General features: G+C 39.2%; 2 protein-coding genes across 2 annotated transcripts in view; one reads left to right on the top strand and one right to left on the bottom strand.

The window, feature by feature from the left end:
• The window catches only part of LOC139734905 (vacuolar protein sorting-associated protein 52 homolog), a 42,899-nt gene extending 33,775 nt beyond the window's left edge, over window positions 1-9,124 (bottom strand). Inside the window, exons 1-4 of the mRNA XM_071645688.1 lie at window positions 9,020-9,124; window positions 3,136-3,267; window positions 1,990-2,065; window positions 1,221-1,288 (exon numbers count right to left, since the gene is read on the bottom strand). Coding sequence (XP_071501789.1) covers window positions 1,221-1,288; window positions 1,990-2,065; window positions 3,136-3,267; window positions 9,020-9,115 — 372 coding nt within the window. The 5' untranslated portion in view covers window positions 9,116-9,124. The remainder of the gene's footprint in view (window positions 1-1,220; window positions 1,289-1,989; window positions 2,066-3,135; window positions 3,268-9,019) is intronic.
• A 117-nt stretch (window positions 9,125-9,241) lies between these two features.
• On the top strand, window positions 9,242-18,090 carry LOC139734884 (small ribosomal subunit protein uS13). Its single transcript, XM_071645669.1, has 5 exons — window positions 9,242-9,261; window positions 15,668-15,769; window positions 16,210-16,296; window positions 17,118-17,311; window positions 17,912-18,090. The coding sequence occupies exons 1-5, from the start codon at window positions 9,259-9,261 to the stop codon at window positions 17,985-17,987; spliced, it is 462 nt and encodes a 153-aa protein (XP_071501770.1). The 5' UTR covers window positions 9,242-9,258; the 3' UTR covers window positions 17,988-18,090.
• The last annotated feature ends 7,996 nt before the right edge of the window (window positions 18,091-26,086 follow it).

Here is a 26,086-nt window from a genome sequence, read left to right as displayed (position 1 = left end):
GAACATGACGCACATGTTTATACATTTCTCCATTTAGTACAGTACTCCACGATCGCAAATTTAGCCACTCGCGAAATCCTCGGGAAGTCCCGATTCGCAAAAATTTAAACTCGCTAAATATATGGCATATGTACATACAGTATTTGCTGTTTAAGGAATTCTTTGGAAATGTATTTCAAGAGTGGATGATTAATGAGAAATGATGGATAAAACCATTAAAAAAAGAAAAAAAATAGCAAGACTTTCTTTGAAATCAGCTCATACAGAGTTAAATTTGATTTTATGTGCACTCAGAGATGATAATCTTGATTTCTGGTGTATTCATATCAAACTAGACAGGAAACAAAGGTAAACTGAAAATGGAAAAGTTACCATTTTCTGATATGAATCTTTGAAAATGATTTCACCCAAACTAATCACAGGGAAACACTGGCAAGTCCTAACAGAGTCTGATCTACATTAAATATTACACAAACAATCTAACCAGTATACAGAATTGACCACTCAGAGAAATCTCACAAAAACAGTCTTCCTCTTGAGCACAAACTGCATACACAGATGAAATAACAATGCTTCCCCCGCCCAAGTCACTATGTGCAGCAGAATGTTTGGCAGACAAAAAGCATTCTTATCTGAACTATCTGACCGGATATGCCAAGATAACTTTATATTCTGTGGTGATTCACTTTTTGTCCATTCACATTAGCCCCTCAAGATAACAGGTCTCTCCAAACCAATGTCCTCTCTTGTGACACCATGCATTGTACTTGGGGAAAATATCCTCTACTCTTATCCTCTTAGTTTACAGAATTTAAAATCATATTGGGAAGTAAAAATATTTACCAAAATAACCAAAAAATAACACTATAGTAATCCTAGTAATAAGACGTATATATTAGGTTGTTGTTGTTGTTGTTGTTTTGGTTTTTTTCAAGTGAGGCAAATTCATATGTGCACTTTGAGAAGATATGTTAAGCAAGTCTCAAAATAATCCAGGGCCCTGTTTCATAAAGCTGTTCGTAAAGTTACGAATGACTTGCGAGCGACTGGTGATCAGTTTTTGTGCTAAATTATTGAAATAAGTATTGATGTGCTATATAAGTATAGCACATCAGAACTGATCACCAGTCGCTTGTAAGTTGTTTGTAACTTTACGAGCAGCTTTATGAAACAGGGCCCTGAGCTCATTGTGTCACATGACACAGTGACCTTTCACCTACCTCCAGGATAGTGTCACAAGCCGTGATCTGGTTGTGAAGGCTGGCAATATTCTGACTCTCCTTGATGTCTGGCACAAAACACAGTGTGTCAAAGAAAACTCAATTTTCCTGAAACTTAAATTCAAACAAACAATCAAACAAACAGAGTTATATCAGACAAATCTTTATTCATCTACGAAGCAACATGAGCCAAAACATAATGGTTTCAGCTCCTTGTCACTGCCTCATAATTTCTGAAGCTGTCCAATAACCTTAAATTTTTTCTTTCTTCAAAAAAACAATCCAACACTTGTCAAAGTTTCTAATAAAAGTCAGTACTCGCAAGACACTCAATTCTGCCATCTGGGAGTATTGTTTGCAATTCTTAATATTGCACATCGACTCTACATGTAGCAGAGACACCTCCCTGGTTAACCACAGGCTAATACATGAAGTAGTATATCTGGTACTGTTTTTTAATGACATTCCACAATACAAATATTGTTGTAGACTTCTCTTATACAATCATAAGTTGGTTTCACACTCCAATGAGCAAAAAAAAAAAAATCGAAAAACATAAAGGCAAAGCATAAATATGCTATTTGCTTCACTTTACATGCAACATTATACTTAAAGATGTGTGCTGTACATCACTGAAACATGGCAGAAGAGGGATGGATTAGAACTGCATGCAAAATTGGGTAGCACTTTTTGAGACCAACAAGTGAGGGCTAGAGGATTGTAAGAAGTCTGCTGTGTGGATCAAATTGGATTGCCGGTGCAAGGATACAATCATCAATGGAGGCATTTTCCACTTCCTGGAGTTCAGCCTCGATCTGTTTGGAATACTGTCTCAGGTCCACCCCCTGTCAGGATTAAAGAAAGGACGAAACAGAAATAATGAAATAAGTGAAGAAAAAGTTGTAGCCATGTATACAACAAGTCTTACAAACCAGCAAATCTGACACTAATCGGTTTTCTAAACAAAGTGACATTAATTTCAGCCACATAGCAAGTGTGTAGAGTGAGGCTGTGTTTATCAACTTTCCCATGTTGGAAACGCGCTTCAATACCCACTATCAAAATGTGTTTGCAAATGCCTTTTGCATTGCGTTTCTCAAGTTGTTGCATGAATCAACTCTGTTGTGTGTTGATTGGGAGGCCTTGTCACTGCACAGCTCCATTGCACAGTTTGATCCAAGGAGCAGAGATGCATAGTTGGCAGTGGTTGGCGTGGGCAGGTCCAAGCTATAAACATGCTTCAAAATGACTTTGCATTTATCAATTCTACAGAAATGCATTTCTGGGTAAAATGTGTTTGTGATCGCACTTTATGAGGCGTTTCTGAAAAATGTTCCTAACCCCATAAACAAAACAGCGTTGCTTTTATCAACTGAACGAAACTCCCTGAAAGTTGTTTGGAAACCCTAATTCTCTGCCAGAAGTGAGTTGATAAATGCACCCTAAGACTCACTCATGAATATTCACTCTGAGTAATGTCCTTTTTTTAAAACTCTCTTTTATAAAGCGCACTTAAAAAACAGAATCATTCAATATCATGCTCCTCATCTAAATACAAAAATGTACTTGTGTCACCACATTTCTTTTCCTCCAGTAAACCTACAAACTGACAGATGATTCTTGAACTGCTAAATTTACAGATTTATACACAACTTGCACACTTGGAGGAGTTACCAGACAGAACTTCATGATCATGACATTAAAATAAGAGATCTACAAGTAGAGACACACTGCTGTTAACATTGCACACTGCTGCTTACCACATCCAAATTCTACCCTACAGACTTTTGCAACTGATTGACAAATTGCCCTACATCGACGGAAGAATTTCATGAAGACAGACTTTTGTAAATTACAAAATTGGAAGTTGGCCTGCAAAACAAAGTTGCAGTAACCTAGTGGAGAAGATCCTTACAGATTCAAGGGCTGCCTTGACCACTTTGTCCTCAAGGTTCTGTTGAATGTGGATGTCCACCTCGTCTAGAATGAATTCATCGGACGTGAGGTCGAGAACACCAAGGTTTAGCTCTGCCACGGCATCCTCAGTCTGCAAGGAGTACAACGTGTTGAGAAATGGTTGGTAAAATGTTCGTAACGACATTTGCAAAGACTGCTTTTGATTGAAATAAATTCCCTAACCAAATGAATGAGTTGTGGCATTGACCCTACATAGATAGACATCTATGAAGATTATCATTTACTGTACAATCAGATATTTTTGCACATGTAACCTTTCACACTCTGCTGGGTAAGATGAATTTCACATGTTTTTGATAGCAATGAATCATGACATTAATTAGCATGGTACATATAGCTACCAAAAATATTTGCATGCTTTTTCTGTATTTCCGTGCTCGTTTTTGATCAAGCGAAATGTACAAAAAATATCACTGTGCAAAATGTTCAAATTTTACAGTATGCTCCTCTACTGAAACATAAATTCAAATACCATGACATGGAGTTCTATTATTTCCAGAACTTGACTGTGCCCCGTCCACCGTCTCACGTCCCTTGTTCAAGCCACATACCTAATGGTAAGTGTTAAATTACACGCTTCCTTATCAATTTTCTATCAGAGTGCTTCACCACTCGGAAATTAACCTCCATGCCTCAATCCGAAAGAAGAAGCGCTATATAACTATGCTGCTGGAATGGCCACCGTTGATTGTGGAAACAGAATGCACCAAACCCTTGGCCTCGAGTTGGAAAGTAAGATCTTCGAAAAGACTTGTAGTGAAAAGATACAATCATTCATGGCAAGATCACATAAAGTGAGAAGAATAACAAAAATAAGAAGGAATTGTAACCATTTTTAGAAAATAAAGCTGTCTAGAGATGTAAGAAAATGTAGGTCATTGTCATGGTGTTGCAGAGATTCTACTCAATGATCATACATTTATTGACTTACTCATTTATTGCCCATTTTTGCAAAATCTCCCCTTCTCCCCAATGAGATTTAGTTTCTCCCACCCTGTCACAATTCACATGCGTAGAATGATAATACCATTAGCAAAGGAAAGTATTTATAACAAAAATTCAACATATTTTCATTTTTCACGCATAATAATAACAGAGCACTTGACTTGACTCTCTCAGATTCAGAAGGCAGGAGGAATAATATTACCCTAAACATACATGTCAGTAGCGAATCAAGGGAATGTGTAGAATATTCTAACGTCAATTACCGTATAGTCGCCACATGTGTGTATTTCCTATGCATTCCAGGGGTGGCGAACTAACGATAGGCACTGAATTAGTTCGCCGCCCATAGCGTGCCACATATTATTAGCACGTGTGTTATACACACACAAATTTCAATGTAGGATGCATTGTCCATCATCGCGTTTGAAAAACTGTGTAAATCTGCCACCTGAAATTCATTCGAAATCAAAAACATTCTCGCATCAAAAATGGTTATGTCACCTGTTAGTGTTACAATTGGTAAAATACAGTGTACATTTGGATTACAATTTTATGTGTGTTTATGGAGGAAAAAGTTGAATTAGGAATGTCTTTTGAGAGCGATGAAAATCCATCGCCCCAGCGGCCCAGCTTATCTCCGGTCGCAGCGCGCATTACATGCAATGTGAACGTCTGGTAACTTTCACCGTGGCAACTTCATGGTAATTGACGTTAATTCTTGTTTTCAATCAATTCAAAAAATGAAATTATGCAAAATTCTCTTTATCATATTTTCCTTTATAGGACTAGACCCATAATCCTTCTAAACATGTGACATCATACATTTTGTGTATGATTGAGGGTACCACCTATCATCACCCTAAGGATCTGTAGCTTGTTTATTCCAAAAGTCGTGACGTGACCGTGTCGTGACCGTCTCGTTGATTCTGAATCTCCATTTTAAAATCATAGCGCAATTTTAGTGTGTGCGTTCCATTTTCTTCGCGCAGCTTAAAAGGGTACCTTACAATCGGCACCCCCTCCCTCCATAGGTAATACACATGAATTTCACAGCCATGCGTCGTTACTGAGCGGATGTGTAATTGAAACGTGTTGAGTATAACATACCTTGGATGTGGGTGTAAAGTTAGACTTAACTTATTTGCCCCTCTGTGTCGTCATGACATTAATAACTTTTAGTTAGGCGCTGTGCAGTATAACATGAACAAACTAGAAATGTCGCTAAGGCGACTGCTATGCCTCCGCCATAATGCATGATTCTCCTAATAGGTCTATAGTACATGTGGACAATGCATAATTACATTTTCACAATATTGGCAAAATATTGAAATTTCATGTTTGTCACAAATGTGTTGAATGTTCACCTTCCTTTACCTAGGTTTAATTAGATGAATAGGAGAGCATGTATTTGGGGATTCAAGGACTTTAACTTGACTTTGACCCATTCATAAGTGTATGAATACTGTAATTTTCAAGGTATGGAGAAAAAGTGTAATTTCTGTATTGAAAAGTACACTATTACCATTTTCTTTTGGCCTTTGACCCTAAAATTCATAGGATAATCACTGTCAGGCAGAACATGCATAAATATGTAGTAAGTTTCAAGATAACTTGAGCCACTTCTGAGATATGGAGGAAAAAGTTAGTTCAGCACTTTCCCTTGATCTTTGACCTTTTGACCTTTGAGGCAAACCCCTGCCCCCCCCCCAAAAAAAAAAAGAGAAAAAGAAACTTTCCAGATAATCTAGGTTATACATGCATACACCAAGTGTAAAAAAAAAAAAATTGCTGGCATTACATAAATATGAGGGAAATAGTAACAATTTGAAGTGTTGCACTTGACCTTTGACCCCTGACCTTTGACCCTATGAACCCTAGATTCTCTAGATAATAACTGCCAATCAGTACATGTTTATATACTATGTTCCATGAAGATACCTTGAACAATTTCCAAGGTACAGAGAAAAAAAGCGAAGTTTTGATATTTTAACTTGACCTTCTGACCTTTGACCTTTGACCTCATGACCCAAAACTTTCACCAGAGAATCTTAATTGGGTAATACATGTATACACTAAGTTTCAAGAAAATATCTTCAGGCATTGCATAGATATGGAGGAAATAGTGAAATTTTACGTATTTGACCTTGACCTTTTGACCTTTGACCTTGACCATGTGCACCCAAAAGTTGATAGGCACAACTTCACCCCCTAATACACATACATGCCAAGTTTCATTAGGATACCTTAAAAGGTTTTGATAGTTACCCTGTCCACAAAATTTATTACGGACGGACGGAAGGACGGACGGACGGACGGACGGACAACCCGAAAACATAATGCCTCCGGCACCACTTCGTGGCGGAGGCATAAAAAATATCCCATCGGGGTTGTATTTGTTCTTGTCTTGACTCCAGAACCTCTCTAGGTTGGACTTGAAACTATTCACGGATGGGCTGTCAACTACAAATGATGGCAACTTATTCCACTCACTAATAACTCTTTGAGAGAAAGAGCACTGTCTCACTTTGGACTTTACATGTTTCTTCAGTATCTTAAATTTATGACCACGCGTCCTTCCTCCAACTGAGAACTCAAACTAGAAATGTCGCTATGGCGACTGGTATGCCTCCGACATAATGCATGATTCTCCCAATAGGTCTATAGTACATGAGGACAATGTGTGATTACATTTTCACAAAATTGGCAAAATATTAAAATGACATGTTTGTCACAAATGTATTGAATTTTTACCTTCCTTGACCTATGTTTAATTGGATGAATAGGAGAGCATGTATTTGGGGATTTAAGAACTTTAACTTGACTTTGACCATTTCATAAGTTTATGCACTGAGTAATTTTCAAGGTATGGAGAAAAAGCGCAATTTCTGTATTGAACAGTAAATTGTTATCATTTTCATCTGGCCTTTGATTTATAAGAGAATCACTGTCAGGCAGAACATACATAAATTCAGCATGTACTAAGTTTCAAGATAGCTTGAGCCACTTCCGAGATATGGAGAAAGAATTAAGTTCAGCACTTTCACTTGATCTTTGACCTTTTACCTTCTTGGCAAAAAAAAAAATCCCAGAGAATCTCTATTGGGTTATACATGCATACATCAAGTAAAAAAAAAAAAAAAGTCCTGCTGGCATTGCATAAATATAAGGAAAATAGTACAATTTTGAAGTATTGCCCTTGACCTTTGACCCCTGACCTTTGACCCCATGAACCCTAAATTCCCTAGATAACCACTGCCAGTCAGTAGATGCATATATATACTATGTTCCATGAAGATACCTTGAACAATTTCCAAGATACAGAGAAAATAGTGAAAATTTAACATTTTACTTGACCTTTTGACTTTTGACCTTTTGACCTCATGACCCCAAACTTTCACCAGAGAATCTTAATTGGGTAGTACATGTATACACTAAGTTTCAAGAAAATATCTTCAGGCATTGCATAGATATGGGGGAAATAGTAAAATTTTAAGCATTTGACCTTGACCTTTTGACCTTTGACCTTGAGCATGTGCACCCAAAAGTTGATAGGCACAACTTCACCCCCTAATACACATACATGCCAAGTTTCATTAGGATACCTCAAAAGGTTTTGGTAGTTACCCTGTCCACAAAATTCATTACGGACGGACGGAAGGACGGACGGACGGACGGAAAGACGGACGGACGGACGGACGGACGGACGGACAACCCGAAAACATAATGCCTCCGGCACCACTTCGTGGCGGAGGCATAAAAACTCTGAAGACTTCATATCATCAATCCCATTCACAATCTTAAAGATCTGTATCATATCAGCTCTATGCCATCTATTAAATATGCCAATGAAGGCAATTTCAAGTGTTTAAGTCTTGCTTCATAACTCAATAAAGGTCTGAGTGGACGTATCATTCTGGTAGCTCGACGCTGTACATTCTCTACTTTTACAACATTCTTCTTTCAATGAGGATGCCACACTGACGAACAATATTCTAATGTCGGTCTACGGTCTAACAATAGACTTGTACAGTTGATTAAATCCTTTCTCATTGAAAGTAGAAAATGTACGATTGATAATTCCATGGTTTGTTAGTTTGTGAGTTTGATTTTCGTTTCTTCGTTTTTATTGTTTTCATAGCAAATGGCACTTAATCCCACGCATACATTTCGTTCTATACGCAAACAGCCATGATACGCAGGGTGCCGATGTCAAGGTACCATGCCGATGATAGGTGGTACCCTTACCATACACTGTAGTAGTAGAACCTAGTAGTCTTCTCATCCAGCAGCGACTGGACAGAAACTGAAAATTCATAACTTTTGATTGATGTCAAATTGTCTGATTTTCCTTAAACTTTGTTGGCGATGTGCTCAACTTCTCCTGAAAATGATAAGTTTACTACTGTGCTGCATTCACTCAACACACTTCCCTCTCCTTGAACTGAATCAAAGGTGGACTTCTTGTCCGTGGAATAAAACTTGTAAATTTATTTTTATATTAAGCATGCATCTCTTATAGTCTTATCACATGATTCAGTAGATATAGCCCATCGAGAGTTGCCATCCCTCCATAGCTCCAGCCACTGAGGAATTATTCTGCGCAACGTAATACTAGTGTAAGAAAGGCGGCCTATAAGAAAAATAAACACGCCCACTTGGCTTTCCCCCATATCCCACACGTCCATATTACGTAACCCCTCGCCAGCGCCTTAGGCCTTACATACATGTGTACGATAGGGTGGGACTATCCAATTAAATCCGCCAATCTGTTGCACGTACATATAGACATGATTCCAGTTCACTGTAATATCCCTTCCAGCCTCGAAAGTACATTACTATACACATAAAATGACTCTACATTTCTATAATGACAATACCTCGGAATTTTGTGGAACACTTTCATCCCAGAAAGGATTATCGGGCTCCTCATCAAAAGGATTTATAGACATTTGTCTCTCAGTGGTCGCAGCCATATTGGCAGCTAATTTATTGAAGAAACGTTTCTTTACACGTTTTATGATTGGCTAGGATGTAACAGCTTTCCAGCAGTGGACCAATCAAATACCCTGTAAAATTGAAACTCTTGCTGCGATCTTTTTACGTTCACACTGCGAAGATGGTAAACGACGATTTTTTTATGTGGAATGATATCTACAAATATCTTTATAAATGTTGATGATCGAAATAAGATTAAGTTCACATTATGTATATGAACTTGGCTTCTATACTGTATCGAATTTATTTATTTCTCATCGTGTACGATAGCCCTTATATTTTGCGGAATATTTAAGGGGGAGTACGTGGATCGTACTCGTCCTTCGAACGGACACAAATACCTTGCAAGAGACGCGACTGTTCGATGTTTATTGAACACCTAATGGGCCCTAGGTCAAATAATTACAAGCCTAGCCGAGACCACAAATTATTAAATACAGTAGACTAGTCTAGTAGATCTAGAACTAGGCTAATTTGCGGAACATTAATCTAACTGACATTAATGTGATGTGATGTAGCAACACCATGAATGACACCGCCGCCGCCGATACTGCCGTGATCATGGCGATGAAGAATCTATTCCGTATCGCGGATTCCTCCTACGCGAGATGAGTCCATCGATCTCCCATTGCATTATGCTAACACTAACCATCAAACTTTGTAGAGTAAATTTATCTGCTCTTGTCGAAACTTACAAATCATGGATTAGTTGCCTCCAACATTTTCTTATACATAAGACTAGTCTAGTAACTGCGTCAGTAAGCGACCGTGCAGCCGTTTGCGGCAGGTATAGCCAGGTGCCCGCACCTCGTCAGGGGCCCGAATACCGTCACCCCGCTTAAAATCGTTTTGAGCGCACTGAACAAAAATGTATGCCCGGGACTGTGTTCTGACTTCTGTACGCTTGAAACTTGGCAGGACTACCACAAACAACCAAGCAAATTGTGGTGAAAACCGAACAGTTTTTCGCGAAAATCTGAAATTTTAAAAGGGCTAGAGTAAGTGCACCGGTTTGCGGCCGCTTAAGGGTTTTTCCACTCTGAAATGCAAACGTGCAGATTGCTCTAATCCAGGTTATATCATAGAGATTGACCACTTACCAATACACCATATTGTCACCATTGCAAGACCAATGTCCATCCCGTTGGTCAAAAAAGACCGCGGCCGCGATCCGGTACAGCGCGTTCCGGTTTGCGGCCGGGGTGTTCTGGTTCGCGGCCGCCTCGCGCTTTTGGGTTTTGTCCAGCGCAAAGTGACTTGTTTTTTTCCATCAAGAATGAAACATATCAAACTGTAAATGCTATTTTCCCAATCTATAAATATTAGTTTTGATTAATAAAACTATTTCCTCAAAATTTTCCCCAAATTACTGAATATGAGCCATTGACAAATTGGAAGAGGAAGAGGACTTCAAGGAATATGAGGGACAGCAGAACTGAAGATCAGGGACAGCTATGAGGCACGCCCTTACAAGTCATCAAAGTATATGGATGCGTGATCTTATTTTTCAATTAACTTGTTTTATTAATAAAAAATATATTTTTGTTCTATTTCAAATGCTTTTCTATATTTCTGTACGCTTATTTTGGCTGGCGTTTTACCCCCGGACGCGATATAGAGCAAGCGCCCTCTATGGTGTTCCGGTTCGCGACCTCCCCCCGTTTCCTTCGCGATTCGTCATTTTCAATGTATCGTCCGTGGTGAGTAGTCATCACATTCTAACCCTCCTCTACGATCAATATTTCAACAAGAAAACGACATATAAGGACATGACAGCCGTCTAGCTACGTCCAGAATAGTTGACTTACGTGTTAATAATACCTATAATTCAAGCTCTTGCAGTGAACACCTTGGTTTCCAAGAGATTTTACAGCGACTAGACCTCGCACTGCTGTTAGTCCCAGGTATGTTGATGTTGTGCAGGATATTCTCCGTTGAATGGTGACAAGTTACCGGGCTGCCAGCCCATTGGCCAGATTTTATCAACTGGAGACCGCTGGCCCGGCCGCGAACTGGTGCATGGCCGCGAACTAGTGCACTTACTCTATAGGAATACGTGTTATATGTCACCCGCACGCATCTTTTACGTGTAGGGTAACATCCCCAGTATTCGGTCACTTAAGCTTTTTTGCAATATTTTTCAAACTAAAATAATACATACATACATCATATCTACAGCAATGTATGTGAAATATATCAAATTTCTTTAATCTCAATTCTTATTTTGTTAAATATCACACAGAATTTCACAAAATCGCAAAATATATCACCTTGAAAATTCCCCAGTATACGGTCACCGGCTCCAGTATTCGGTCACGCGATATGCGCGTTCAAAGTCAATGCGTGTTCAAGGCAGCTGAAAAACGCGCGCGCGCGCTACCTTGTTGGCGCAAAATTGCATCGGGGACGTTGCGGCGCCCGTTGGTGACCGAATACTGGGGACTCGGCACTTGCATTCAACCCTTGTGCATTGAGACACTGTATCGGCACGTACGGAAATTTTGTTTTTCCTTTGCGTTTTTGAGGATACCATCACACTCCAAGCTTACGATAAACAAAAAATCCCGCGAGAGAACGGCCTATTTCTCGATTTTTAGCGCTTTTTCGGTGACCCGTATTCTTAAGACTGGGCCTTATCCGCGCGCGCTTTTGGAAAGTAGCGCCGATTCTGCACTTTTGACGGTAAAATTTGGGATTTTGGATGGATTTTTAGAGGGGGCTAAGGGAGTTTCCTGTTGTGAATGAGTGTGCAAGTATGTGAATTAGTGTGATTTGCGTGTGTTGTGACAGTTGAACTTACTGGCTGGTGACTAGTAATAAGTGACCGAATACCGGGGGCTGACCGAATACTGGTGCCCTTACCCCTATGTCTATGGGAACATCATGGTCACCCGCACACGTCTTTTACGTGCTAAGTCTATGGGAGAGCGGGTGACGAGTTGCGGGCCCCTTCCTTAGCGCGCAACTTTTTCGCATCGTTCGCCTTTGACAACGATAGCTGCAAATTTTCAATATCGATCAGTGAACTTGTGATTCCATTGGAATTTTCAGCATTTTTCCTGTATGTGAGTTGGATTTCAAAGAATTTCAGTGGCGAAATGTGATTCAATTATGGGCAAACATTAACTATGACGAGGTGCGGGTCACCCAAGTATACAACATACACGGTAATATACATGTACGGTACCGCTAAACACAGCATTGCACTGTTACATGCACACTACACATATAGTCGGGTATCCTATTACCGAACGCGTACTTTGTCAATGGAGCGCGTACAACAACTCGAATACGCATTCATTGCACTATGCGCTATTATCTCACAGGGGAAGCCAGTGCCGAAAATTGCTAAACCTCAGCAAAAAACAAAACAAAACGTAACTTACCTCAAATTTACGTAACAATTGCTAAAATTTCGATGTTCGTTGTCCTGCGTTGATAAACATTGACTGAAAATACAATGTACCATTTTCCCCATACAGAGGGCGCACGTTCGGTAATACAATACGATTTGCGTCGGTAAAAAGAGACAACTTTTGTGGAAGGGTTATTTGAAATACGGATTTTTTCTAGAAGTTGGCTTATTTTTCAAGTATTTTCGTTACAGCTAAAGTCATCAGCATTTCAATTATCTATAAGGATATTTTTGGCTGAATTATTGCATAATGTTGCCCGTTTGGACCAATAAAACAAAAATCGTTCGGTAATAGGATACACCTCCATACTACCACACTAGCGATCAACAAAAACCAACCGATATAATAGGCATGATCTCTGACGAAAGTGAAATTTTCTCACCTAAATGACAACATATCGCATCCAAAATAAAATTTTCGGTACTTCTTAACATAACAGTTAAGAAACAATGGTCCTCACGTAAAATGGAACTTTCGCAAGCCGATGTGGGCCGCCATTTTTTTCGGAAAGTGGATGTTACCATCGAAAAAAGATGAGAAAAACACGAGAAAGACATCAACAACACCGCCAGAATTGCGATCTTGTTTGCGGCCAATGCATGTGCGCCCGCTATTTTCACATGCTTTCGCAATGGGAATTGGCGCTTACGCAATGTTCGCGAGACATGTGAAGGCGTTCAGCTGAAGATGGCGGAGCACGCGCGTATTACATAGGGATTGTACATCGTGCCGCAAGCAGAAATACTGTACGTCGCATATCGCCCTTATCGGCAAAAATTGTGCCGGGTTTTGCCCTGGTAAATCATGAAAACTGCGTTGGTCAGTGGTAAATTTCTTCTATGAAAACAATTGCGTTAATGAATAATCACAATTGCGTTAATGAATAATCTTGTCTATTATATGTGAAATGGTTGAAAATAATTTGCCTGATTTGTTTACAAGTTGGAAAAACCCTTAACAATGCTTAAACTGCCGCAAACGGGATATTTTACTCTAGACTACATGTAAACTAAGGCCCTAAAACTAGGCGTAGCTAGTCTAGACTGATCTAGAAAAGACAGACGTTCTACATAACGTCGCCAGTGCAGTGGCAGTGCAGTGTAAAAAATCTTGGGATGCAGTGCAGTGCATGCAATATGCCATTGCCCATGGCAGTGCAGTGCAGTGATCAACCAAGCCTGCTATGCAGTCACTAGATTTTAGAAACTCAAATTATGTAAGTGTTGTGTCATGACATTGATCATGTTGATAATGATAGTATTGTTTAGTAAGATGATGAGCGCTAGTACGTAGGTCTAGTTTCTATACTTTCCCACCTCCTTGTCAAATCTTCAGTTTCAAACATGCACAAACTCGCCCTAATTTTTCAGTCACCAAAGACAAAGTTGAATAGAAATTTCTAAGTTTCAACACTTTTACAAGTGTCCGAAAATCGTTGGAAAATCTTGATGGCTTGAAATATGCTGCTCTGTACACAGCCATCGGCACAGTACGAATATGTTCGCGCTGAAGGATGATCCTTTGGTCTGAATGTAGCGATCACAGCTGCTTTTTCTATGGTGTCTTTGAAAAACTAGAATTTGTTTTTCCCTTTTCCTCGCCCAAGTCTTGCAGTAGCAGTTGTAGCATCTATACAAAGCGGTTCAGCGTTTGCGCATGTGGGTGCCGCCACATATCTTTCTCTTTCTTTTCTATTTTTTTTTTTTTCATTTTCAGGTAGGCCTAACTGATCTATTCGTAAATTTCCCTTTTCTTCCCATTAATCACTTCCTGGGTTTCCTCATGTTTTACTTTCTCAATTTCCTATTTAATCTTACTTTCTGTCTAGTAATTCTTCTTTATTTCCTTCATTGATTTTCTTTCCCTCCAACTACCTTTCCTTTCCATCTTTTCCAATATCTTTTATGTGTCGTTCTGGTGTATCATTTTCTCTATTTCCTTTTCAACCTGAAAATTCTTTCTTCCCGTCCTTTTCATCTTTGCTTTCATCCAGTTTCAATTAATCTCTAATTCTATTATTCTCCCTGCCTTCAGTATTGTAGTGCTTTTTTTTTCAATTTTCAATTTTTCTTTGCTTTCCTCTCTTCTTTTCAAACACATTCACATCTCCCTTGCTTTCCTTTATAATGCATGTTTCTCTTCTTCTTTCCTGTCATTACCTTTTGTTTGTATTTCAAGTGTACTCTTTATTTTGTAGACCATTTTTTTCATTTTTTTCCAGGTTTAACTTTTTACTATCTTTTCTTTCATTCCTTTTCCCCTTTTCCTTTATATTCTCAGCCTTTCCCTTTATATTCTTTCACCCTTGTCTTATGACCACATTTTTCACAATCTTCTTTCATTCACACACACACACACACACACACACACACACACACACACACACACACACACACACACACACAAAACAGGAACAACCCTAACCTCAATCAATCACTACTTCAACTCAGTACAAGCTGAGAGAAAGGCGGAAAAAAGTATTATCTTTTTAAAGATACCATAGAAGAACCTGCTCTGATCGCTATGAGATTGCTCCATTCAGATCAATCACAGCGCTCACTGCAGTGCTACCTTGAACATAATATACACTTTGTACCATGCTGCGCTGTCTGCTCCTGTGCAACGCTGTTATTTGCAGTGAACTAGCTGCAATTGCCATATATTCTTACAAGTGTAAAAGTGTAAAAACGGTCAAAATTCCATTTCTTCTGGTCCTGAGTCTCACGCAGATGCAAATATTCGTGGCCTTTGGATATTCAGAGTGAGTTTGTGCTTGTTTGGAGATCAATTGACGAAGAGGTGCGAAAGTACACTAGAACCAAGTTGATGTCCTGTTTTAAAAGATTAAGCAAGCCATTCAAAATTCGACCATGACTTTAAGTCTTCCAAAATGCAACCACCGATGTTTGACTACCTAGACCAATTATCCTGGTTATGCCATGGGGCCGATAGTGTAGGTCTAATACAAACACTCGCAACTTACCAGTTCCTTTTTTTTTTTTTTTTTACTTTATTCATTTTATTTTGATCAAGCTTTACACTGTCTAGTGAGTGACTGACAGTGATCATTGCTCTAAACAAGCTTCTGTTTTCTCTCTTCTCTTTGTCACCCAGCCGGCTCTCGTTCTCCCAGAAAAGTTTCAGCACATCTTGCGTGTGCTGAACACCAACATTGATGGCAGACGGAAAATCATGTATGCCCTGACAGCAATCAAGGTAAGCATGTAACATAAAAGGGCCTTCGTCTTTCTGGTTTCAATGCTGTAGTTTAATAGCAATGGTTTTCTCCCTATAAGACACATAGCAATTTTCTAAAGATACACTGGTAGGATCATTGTCAGCAAATTTTGTATAACATGTATAGGGGTGGGGAAGGATGTTGATATGAACACCCAACTCATTTAATATTTTGTCTGCATAAGAGATACATGATTATATTGGCACATAATACAGATTACATTGATAGCATTGCTTTCAAGATCACAACATGGGCCAATTTACAAAATTTACATCTTAAGTATTATTTTGGTATGGCTCAGTTTCCATAACTTTCTGGACTTCACACAAGATCAGAGCCCTGAATAAAGAAGCTGTTGTGAGCAGGTACCTTGGTAATTGAAGATTTTCATCAACTTTGTGTTTTACTTTCTCTGCAGGGTGTTGGTCGGCGATATGCCAACATCTGCTGTCGCAAGGCTGATGTCGATGTGACAAAGAGGGCAGGAGAGCTGTCTGAGGAAGAGGTAAGAAAGTTTTCCCTCTTGGTTTGTCCAGGTGCACTAAAAACAGCATGTTGCCATGTCTTCTGGCTGTCATGTTTTTCATGGATGATCATGAATTCAAATAGGCATACAGTCAATACAGCATATTTACGTTGATAAAATTATAGGTTGTAAAATTGTCATCTATAGATATTTATTCATGAATAGCTGGAGTCGGCTGTATTGTCAATGCCATATATTTTGCAAATGGGGCTAGTTAGACCATTATGTGAATGGTTGAATTAGCATTTGAGGATTATGGTGACAGAACTAGAAATGCATGTTCTCTCTTTTCAGGAGAAAAGTGAGTGATTTCCCACCTTTGTGACAACATGATAATTATATTAAATTTGTGTTACAAGGGGCTTTTTTTTAACACTGTTGGGTTAACTTTTGCAGTTCGCCGTAACAGAAATACAGTAGTTTACTGAAATATACTGCATAAAACTACAGTAAGTGATTCTCATCTGCAAATGGATTTCAGCCTCAAACTTGATGGGTACAGTGCACTCCCAGTATAATGAACATGATGATTGATAATGAAATTCCGGTTGCAACGAAGTAAAAATTCAGGCTGCAAAAACTATCCGCTCTATGATTTTTATTGTTTGATTGTTCAGTTAAAATGAAATTTCAATGTAACAAAAGAAAGCAGCTGGTCTCGGGGGCTTTGTTATAATGGGAGTCCACTCTACAGATAAAGATCGAGAAAGAATGTGTCACTCTTCTCCCCGTCAGTGCTTTAGTAGTCTTTCCACTTTATTATTGCTACAATCTCCATCTCCACTGCTGACCCCCTCCAGGTTGAGAAGCTGATGACGATCCTGCAGAACCCACGCCAGTACAAGATCCCCGACTGGTTCCTCAACAGGCAGAAGGACGTCAAGGATGGCAAGTTTGGTCAGATGATGGCCAACAACCTCGACAACAAGCTTCGCGAGGATCTCGAGCGCCTCAAGAAGATCAGGGCCCACCGTGGTCTCAGGCACTACTGGGGGTATGTCTTAGCCTTGTGCTCGCTTCTCTTGCATACAGGGGCTCTCACTGCAAGAGTGAAGGTGGGGGGGGGGTGAGATTGATCAAGTGTATGAAGAAACTTGCCCACTGATGTGTGGTGTGTTGCAATTCTTGCCAAGACAGTTTTATCAAAATAACAAGATGTTTGAAATGTGTCCATTAAGTATCATTAGTGGCTTGGAAGAGAAATATTCATATGAGTTACAGAGAGCAGACACCGCTAACATTGAAAAAAAATTTGAAAAACTTTAATCCGAAATATATACTTTGTTGAGAAGCAATAGTCCCAGATAAGATTTGACACGTGCTAGTCAAAGACTAGAATCTGCCTCCAGAAAAATTTGGAAATTTGCTGAAATAGTTTCACTTTTTTTGTTTCCGTTCTAAGAAATGCATAATGGAGTGGCACAATACATTATTATTTGAACTGACATGTCAGATCTACTGCACTTTCTTTAGTCTTGGTAACCTTCCACCACCACAGAAAAGGAGGCACGAATGTTGTCCATAGTTTCTTGGTTTCTTGGTTAAATGTAGTGGAGTAATGTGAATGCCCATCCTGTTTCCCATCCCTGTGCAGACTGCGTGTGAGAGGACAACACACCAAGACCACTGGCAGGAGAGGAAGGACCGTTGGTGTGTCCAAGAAGAAGTAGAGCGCCCCCTATGGCCGTCTTCACAGCTGTGTCTCGCAATTCTTCGTTGTAACCTGGTCGCACACTCTTTGTAAATAAACAGCAGCGTTGCAAAGAGGAATAATGTGTGTATTGTTATGTTTTGTTTGAGTGTTTTGTCGGGGGGAGAGGGAGGGGTCCTGTTTGAGGTTGTCAGTCATTGCGTGTGGGCAGTTTGTTGGATAGTGCTTTGTGCCCCATCCAAGATGATGATGGTGGTGATAGAAGGGGGAGGGGCCGAGGAATGACATGTTACATAGCAATCATCATACACAACACGTCAAAAAACAAAAACACTTAATGATGTCATGCAGCCAATATGCATCCTTGATCTAGAACATGTGTTGGTATGTCAGGTGGTGAGAAATCAAAATTACTGCCACTTGTGCAGTAGAGTAGGGCCATGATCCCGTTGTCATCTTAGTTACTGGTAGATCACAGTTCCTTGTCTGGACATGGCAAATCTTCAATGATTCTGATAAGCCGCATATTGTTGGAACAAGACTGGTATCCCTGTCATTCACATTTCTTTGTAGTCATACTCCCACAGCTTCAGAGGTCAGACTTGATGTCAAAAACATAATTTTACAGCGACATTATAATGAATTGTCATGATTCCATTCACCGCTGTTGAAATGTGAAAAATATTTTTCCAAGTGGCACCCATTCTAAGCTTTATTTCCAGCGCTTGTCATTTTAGAGGCTTTTGGAGACTATACCGACACCCGACACTGATGTATCAGTATTGAATACTATAATGGAGTCATGGGCAAGAGAAAATTTTTCATAATTTCATTGAGGGTACAGAAGTCTCCACAAGATTGTGTGTGTGTGTGCGTGTGTCTGTCTGTCTGTGTGTGTGTGTGTGTGTGTGTATATCCCCAACACTGATGTATCAGTATAGAATACTATAATGGAGTCATGGGCAAGAGAAAACTTTTCATAATTTCATTGAGGGTACAGAAGTCTCCACAAGATTGTGTGTGTGAGCGTGTGTCTGTCTGTCTGTGTGTGTGTGTGTGTGTGTGTGTGTGTGTGTGTGTATATATCCCCAACACTGATGTATCAGTATAGAATACTATAATGGAGTCATGGGCAAGAGAAAACTTTTCATAATTTCATTGAGGGTACAGAAGTCTCCACAAGATTGTGTGTGTGAGCGTGTGTCTGTCTGTCTGTGTGTGTGTGTGTGTGTATATATATATCCCCGACACTGATGTATCAGTATAGAATACTATAATGGAGTCATGGGCAAGAGAAAACTTTTCATAATTTCATTGAGGGTACAGAAGTCTCCGCAAGATTGTGTGTGTGTGTGTGTGTGTATATATATATGTATATATATATATATATATATATATATATATGTGTGTGTGTGTGTGTGTGTGATATATACTGTACTCTGAACAAAGTACCCCCCCCCCCCCCCCCATTGAAATTTAGTAGTGAACTTCTGACACAGTATTTGGCAAAATAATTTGGCAAGGGTATTTCTACATTTAATTGAATAACTTCAGGATGAATATGAGAATATCTGTTGAGTCATGCATGAGTGAGCACATATTAGACACATAGGGTCACTTTAATAGCAAGTCACAGGAGTCATTTTGGGAGATCTGTGAAATAAGATTCTGAAGAATTCTGTTTTCTGGTGTTTCAAGTGTTGTGGTAGGGTTGTCATCCATTGTTTAACCCCTTTCCTGCTTCATGTTTAAAGTGTGCTCACTTAACTCTTAATGTGCCGCGTTCGCACACCTGACTCAATCAATGACGTGCCTAGTTCGCATATTCTGCTCGAACACACAAACCCACCCACATTGATTGATAAATCGCCAAATGCCATAGTACACGTACAATGAAAGCTTTCCTCGCGATTCCATTCCTCTCAAATATACTTCATAGCTTGCGTTTTATGTAGTGATTGACTAGCAACCGGGGTTCCGTACTGGATTTGTGTGTGAATTCTATTTAAAGTTTCTGTTCAACAGAAATCTATAAAAGTTACATAGATTTGAAAAACGGAATGTTTTCTCAAAGCATGACAACGTTGGTGTCTCAGAAAAACGTGGCACAGGGGGTTTTCATCGTGGCACATATAGAGTTAACTACGAGCAACGACACAATGTCTCTCTTACATGTATGTTCACACAACATGAGCTATTGTATGTTGGCAGCAATATCTGATGTCGTTTCTTTTTCTTCTTTTTTTTTAACAACAGTAAATGGATTTTGCAGTTTTAAGAGGGTTGAATGCGACCATGCCCAACCTTACGAAAAAGAAAGTTTTACAGTGGCAGAGCTACCAAGTCTCACGCATTCTGCGCGAGACTCGAGCATTTAGGGTCCGTCTCACAATCTCTTGCATGGCGCCGATTATTCTCGCGCATCGGGCGATGTCTGCAACTTGGGCCTTTAATAATGAGCATAGCTCAAAGGATTAAGTTGCAATTTCCCTTTTGTTTTTCAAAATAAGTGAAAAATATAGTCACTTATGTATGTACCTGATCGCACCATTAAGAGCTAAAAATTGGAAAAGCTCCCTAACGGGCCGTGGGAGGGGGAAAAACCCTTCCCACACGCTCGCGCGTACATTCGCGCGCCGAGATGCCGAGTCATGAAAATCTCACTCATAAAAATGTTTTGAACTTGGCATCCCTGCAGTGGTTAGGATAGGTGTCGGGGGTCAAACGAACCATTATAAAACAATATACACAAACACAAGAAAAAAGATTTGTCAAATTCTCCTTTAGGCCTACAGACCATCCTGTCTCGTGTGACTTTTGAAACATGACCATTGTCTTCTTTATTGCTTGCTCTTTCATGCATGACTCAATAGGTTATTCTCATTTTCTCGTAGAAGTTAGTAAGCGTAGGAACACCTTTGCTAAATTATATTGCTCAAGACCTTTTCACAAACAGTTAATGCCATTTTTACTAGGCGCAGTTCCTTGTGTATATGTATGTCATATATTTATGCCTGAATTACTGTTAAGTCTTGGTGGCCAAGTGGTTAAGGTGTTGGTGTTCCATGCCAAAGGACCCGGGTTTGATTCCTGGCGGAGTCCAATAATTTTTCGTAAAGGGGAGGAACAGAAAGGAATACTACACTAATTCCAAAGCTACACACCATTTTTTCTTCCTTGTATCTCACATTTACACACACACACACATACAATGTCCATACATATTATACATACATATATACATACACACATACATACATACATACATACATACATACATACATACATAGGCCCTACATACATACGTACATACATTTATATGCACTGATATGTACATTCAGGAAACCCTATTGTCACACACACACACACACACACACTGATGTAACAAGACTTCAATATGGCAAGAGGTTTTTCTGGTAAACTTATCAGAACATGCATGTCTATGACACCACTTACTTGGGTTTAGTTCATACAAAATTATTTTCATGGTTAAATGCACAATATTTCCCATACTGTGTTCATATACAATAAGACTGAGAAAAAAAAAAATAAGGGGGTAGGGAATTGACTGCAATAAAGGTTGCAAGGGTTCTCAACCACATGCACATCTTGCACGTGACACACAATGTACATCACTAAAGAAAGTTCAGTACAAGCATTTTTTTACATTTGCAACACACCATCTTGATAATACTTTTTCACCAGTACTAAGACCACGTCGAAATGAGAAAAGGAATCTGAGATGTTTCCTGTTCATGTACTCTAGGAAGAAAAATATTTATTTTTAAGAATGTACAATGTATCCTATACATTGTATTTTGAGTATCAGACATAGGCAGAGCATACTACATATTATATATACAATACATTACAATATGATGCAAGGCAAATACAAAATCTTTACAGAGCATTAGTTCTCTCTTCATTCTTTTTCATTCATTTTCTTCGTTTTTATTTTATTTTATTTTCAAATGCAAATGAACATCTTGACCATGTTTTTGTCTCAGAACATATTACAAGATAATAACTCTTGATTTGCTGTGCAAAATGTTCATAATCACTTCCAACACCCACAATTTTCTTTCATGATTATGACACTGTCTTCATGAGAAAAAAATACAGAAAACAACAACAACAAAATTAAAAAAAAAATTCACAACAAACCTCAATTAGCTGGTCAATAGTTACCACTAGGAATACATGAGTAGCACCCCCTGGACGCCAGAAATGTGTCTGCTCTAAAAAACATACAGGTACATACAATATCACTCATGCTGTACATTTTTGTGAAGTAGGAAAGCATATCCGACATTGACAAAAGTCGGTTCACGCAAAATCTGATACATATTCAATACCACAGGCATCTCTCTTATGGTGGTTTGCAATGAATGAAGTTGTGTTCATTGTAGTTACCATGGCAGCAACAAGAAAATAACCAGGGGGGCATTTCATGAAGCATTTTTGTCCGACAACTTGTCGGACAAATTTGCTCTCAACCAATCAGATGCAAGGATTTCAGTAGCTTTTAACATTTTGTCAGACGAAATATCTGACAAAATGCTTCATGAAATTCCCCCCAGATGAGATCAGATCAGATGAGCACATTTAAGTAAATGTCATGGTAACTGCAAATACTATTACAACTTAACAATTATTACAGACATCTTTATGAAGGAACTGAATCATATCAAAGGCATTATTTACCTTTTGCAGATGAAACAAAAACCCAGCTTTGGTGCTTCAAAAATAGTTCTACAATGTGAGTCTGGGATAGAAACAACCAATCTAAAAATTAGAATCAGTATAATCATGATAAATTTTGTTATACATGTGAATAACAGTTATAATAAAAATGCTTCTCAACTAAGCCGTCTACAGTTTTGGTTAATTGAGAAAAATGGTATCAATATTTTTTTTTTTTTTTTTAGGCTTTCTTTCGGAATTTTTATTTGGTAGAATGTTTTGTGATACACCTGACCTATGCATAGGCATCAAATGTGATATCCCAAACATTTTTTTAAATCACTGCTCCCAATGATAAACAGCATCTTTAAGTAGAGTTTCTTGTGTATATCAACATGAAATTCATGAGAAGATAGATTAAGTTGGTCCCCAACTTGAAATTTTAGCATGGGAATATATATAATACAGTGAGTGAATGTATGTGCACACAGTGCAAGGTCTCTCGTGGCTGGGTTCAAGCTTCGAGTTTCAGAGTTTTGTTTGTTTATTATTTTGTTCTACCTAGCTAAAAAAGACTAGCCAGATCATGGTAAATTTGCCAACACTTCAATTTGACTGATTTGCAAGTTTTTAAATCTTGCATGTCCAGAGACTCCAACCCCAAGCACCTTCTGATCTGGAGATTCTCCCGCCTGAAACCCCTAGCAAACGGGAGACTCCAACTTGATGTGCACCAAGCATGAAGTTCCTTGCCGGCTTTAGGGTTCTAGATGCTCTCTCACGCTATCTGAGGCTTATTCTTCAACATCACGATGACACTAAGTTAAAAATCATTTCAAACGGGAGACACAGAGCCAGGGCGGGAGAAATTGGATCTCAAGCGGGAGAAAGGGAGATTTTGCAAAAATGGGCTTTCGGCGGGAGATCTCCCGTCGAAAGCGGGAGAGTTGGAGTCTCTGCATGTCATCAATCTTTTGGCATGATGCTTTTCTTTATGCTGCAGGGTTGTTGTTTTTTTTAAGGATGTCAAATAAGATGTTTTTCACATGATCCTGCAACATGCAAAACTCTTGAACCACCGTGATCGACACACTGTACCACAAACTGGTCCAAGTTTACTCCAAATAGGCAAAGTGGCTTTTTCAACCTGTCAAGACATTGTGTGTGCAGTGCAGTCTCATGTTTCAGCAGACTCCCTGAGACACTGAAATATAGAGGTTTTGTGATACTTTGCACAATATGCAAATTCAGTCAAAATGAGATCAACATACACGTTTATAATCATACATGTAGATTAAAAGTCTTGAATGTTCTGCAATTTTATCATTAACTCTTTATGTGCCATGGTGGAAACCCCCTGTGTGCCACATTATTCTGAGATGCCAACACAGTTATGCTTCGAGAAAACATTCTGTTTGTCAAATCTATGTAACTTTTATACATTTCTGTTAAAAGCTGGACATGTAATCAGCAGAGATGTAGAGAAAATGCCAAGCCTTGCTTAGACATAAATTGTATGGTAAATCTACGATTGCTTTTCTTTCAAATGACCAGTAGCTACATTACTGTAAATGCGCGAGTTTTGCACACAAACCGGTAACACAGACTTAGAGTTTACACGCAAATCCAGTAGGGAACATCGTTTACTGGTCAGTCATCACATAAAATGCTAGCTGTATGTGAGAGGAACAGAATCGCGAAAAACACTTTCATTGCCTTGTGGCATTTGCCGATTTATCGATCGGTTTGGGCGGGTTTGTGCTTTTGAGCCGAATATGCTAACTTGGCACGCCGTTGACTGAGTTCGGGCATGCGAACGTGGCATATAAAGAGTTAATACAAGCAAGATTTACAAAAAAAAAAAAGAATCTTTTCTTTCAAATGGTGTATCTATTTACACAGAACTACTAGTTTGTGTCAAGTACAGACTCGAGTTACAGACAAATGCCAAATCACACTGTGCAATTAACAGCCACACTGCAAATACAGAGACATAGCTACATGCTTTTCTCTGACAGTAGAAGCCCATTGCTTAGATGGCACTATAAAATGTAGGTACAGACATGATAAGGTATTTCACTTGTACATTTCAATGCACATGGCCTCTAATTACACTACATAACACAAAGACAAACAACAACTCTCACAAGCAACGCAATACATTTTACACCACAAGAAAATGCACACAGACATTCGAATCGAATTGCGCATTACAAGGTCCTTCGGGGGAAAAACAAATTAATCAACATGAATACAATTGCATATCAGGCTATATTGACTTTATAAACCATGGTAGACACAAGAATGCGACCAGGATAGTAATGAAAATGATTTTGGTTCATACAGTGCCTTGAAAATCTTGACACAGTGCTCAGAGCATTTGACGATGCATGATTACCTCAGTTACCAGAATCTCGCGCCCTAACTGAAGTGTGCCAATCCACCCACTGGTGAAAATTCTTTAACCAGCCTCTTCAACCCTTTCTGTGCACGGGACTTTGAACAGGGTGTATACAATACTATGGGGTTTTCTGCATCAATCAGCACTCAATAACACACAAAGGGTTAGCACAATCAACTTATACATTGTAGCTTCCTATACAGGGCACCTATTTCAGGGCCGGCGGAGCGTTTTCAAAAGTGGGGGGGGGGGGGGCCACTTCCGGGTTTGATGAGCTGACAAACAAACAAACAAAAAAAGGTCCTCAGCTCATCCCTCCCCTTCCACTTCTGGGTTTCTTCGGCCGACAAGCAAAAAAGAAAAAAAAAGTCCTTAACTCATCTCTCCCCTTCCCCTTGTACTTCCGGGTTTCTTCAGCTGACAAGCACAAAAAAAAAAAAAAACACAAAAGGGTCTTCAGCTGAAAGTCATGTGCTTACCGCGATCACACTTCAAGATCTCTATCTATTTCTTTTTAGTGCCGCTTACGTACTTCCTGGTTTACTCTCCTGTTCCGCTGGCCATGTATTTACACCCCTGGGCTGAGAGGAGCACAGGGGGTACAATGCCCTGCTCCACGACAAAAACTGCCACGACTAGGCTTGAACCCAGAACCTCCTGAGATAGCACAGCACAAAGCAAATTAGACCACAACACCTTGACAAATAGAGAGCAAAAACAAAACAAAACAAAAAACATTCTTCTTACACATAGATACACACGACCCTTCTCTTCTGTGTTCACACTTCTTAACCCATTGAGGATGATTCCAAAGTATACTTGGACAAGTGTCTATGGGAAATGGGTGTTATAGCAAAATCAGCCCATCCTCAATGGGTTAAAAATTGTGTCTATTAGAAAAACAGTGACAAAGAAAAAGGCAACTCAACCAAGTGAAGAGATTGAAGCAATGAAAAGCATTGAAATAAAATGGAAGATGGAAATTGTTTTTTCTTTCCACACTTGTACGGCAAACACAATTTCTGATAATACTG

Source organism: Diadema antillarum, unplaced genomic scaffold (assembly GCF_040938485.1).
Source record: "Diadema antillarum isolate AM-2024a unplaced genomic scaffold, OU_Dant_1.0 scf00000027, whole genome shotgun sequence".
In the NCBI taxonomy this organism is placed as follows: Eukaryota; Metazoa; Echinodermata; class Echinoidea; order Diadematoida; family Diadematidae; genus Diadema; species Diadema antillarum.
The sequence above is the reverse complement of the archived record's forward strand: the minus strand, read 5'-3'. Positions and strand labels throughout refer to the sequence as shown.

What these genes read in the sequence shown, in the direction of transcription:
- LOC139734884 (XM_071645669.1), top strand. An exon ending in GAGAGCTGTCTGAGGAAGAG is followed by an intron (nt 16,297 to 17,117) that starts GTAAGAAAGTTT and finishes GACCCCCTCCAG; the next exon opens with GTTGAGAAGCTGATGACGAT. An exon ending in GGTCTCAGGCACTACTGGGG is followed by an intron (nt 17,312 to 17,911) that starts GTATGTCTTAGC and finishes ATCCCTGTGCAG; the next exon opens with ACTGCGTGTGAGAGGACAAC.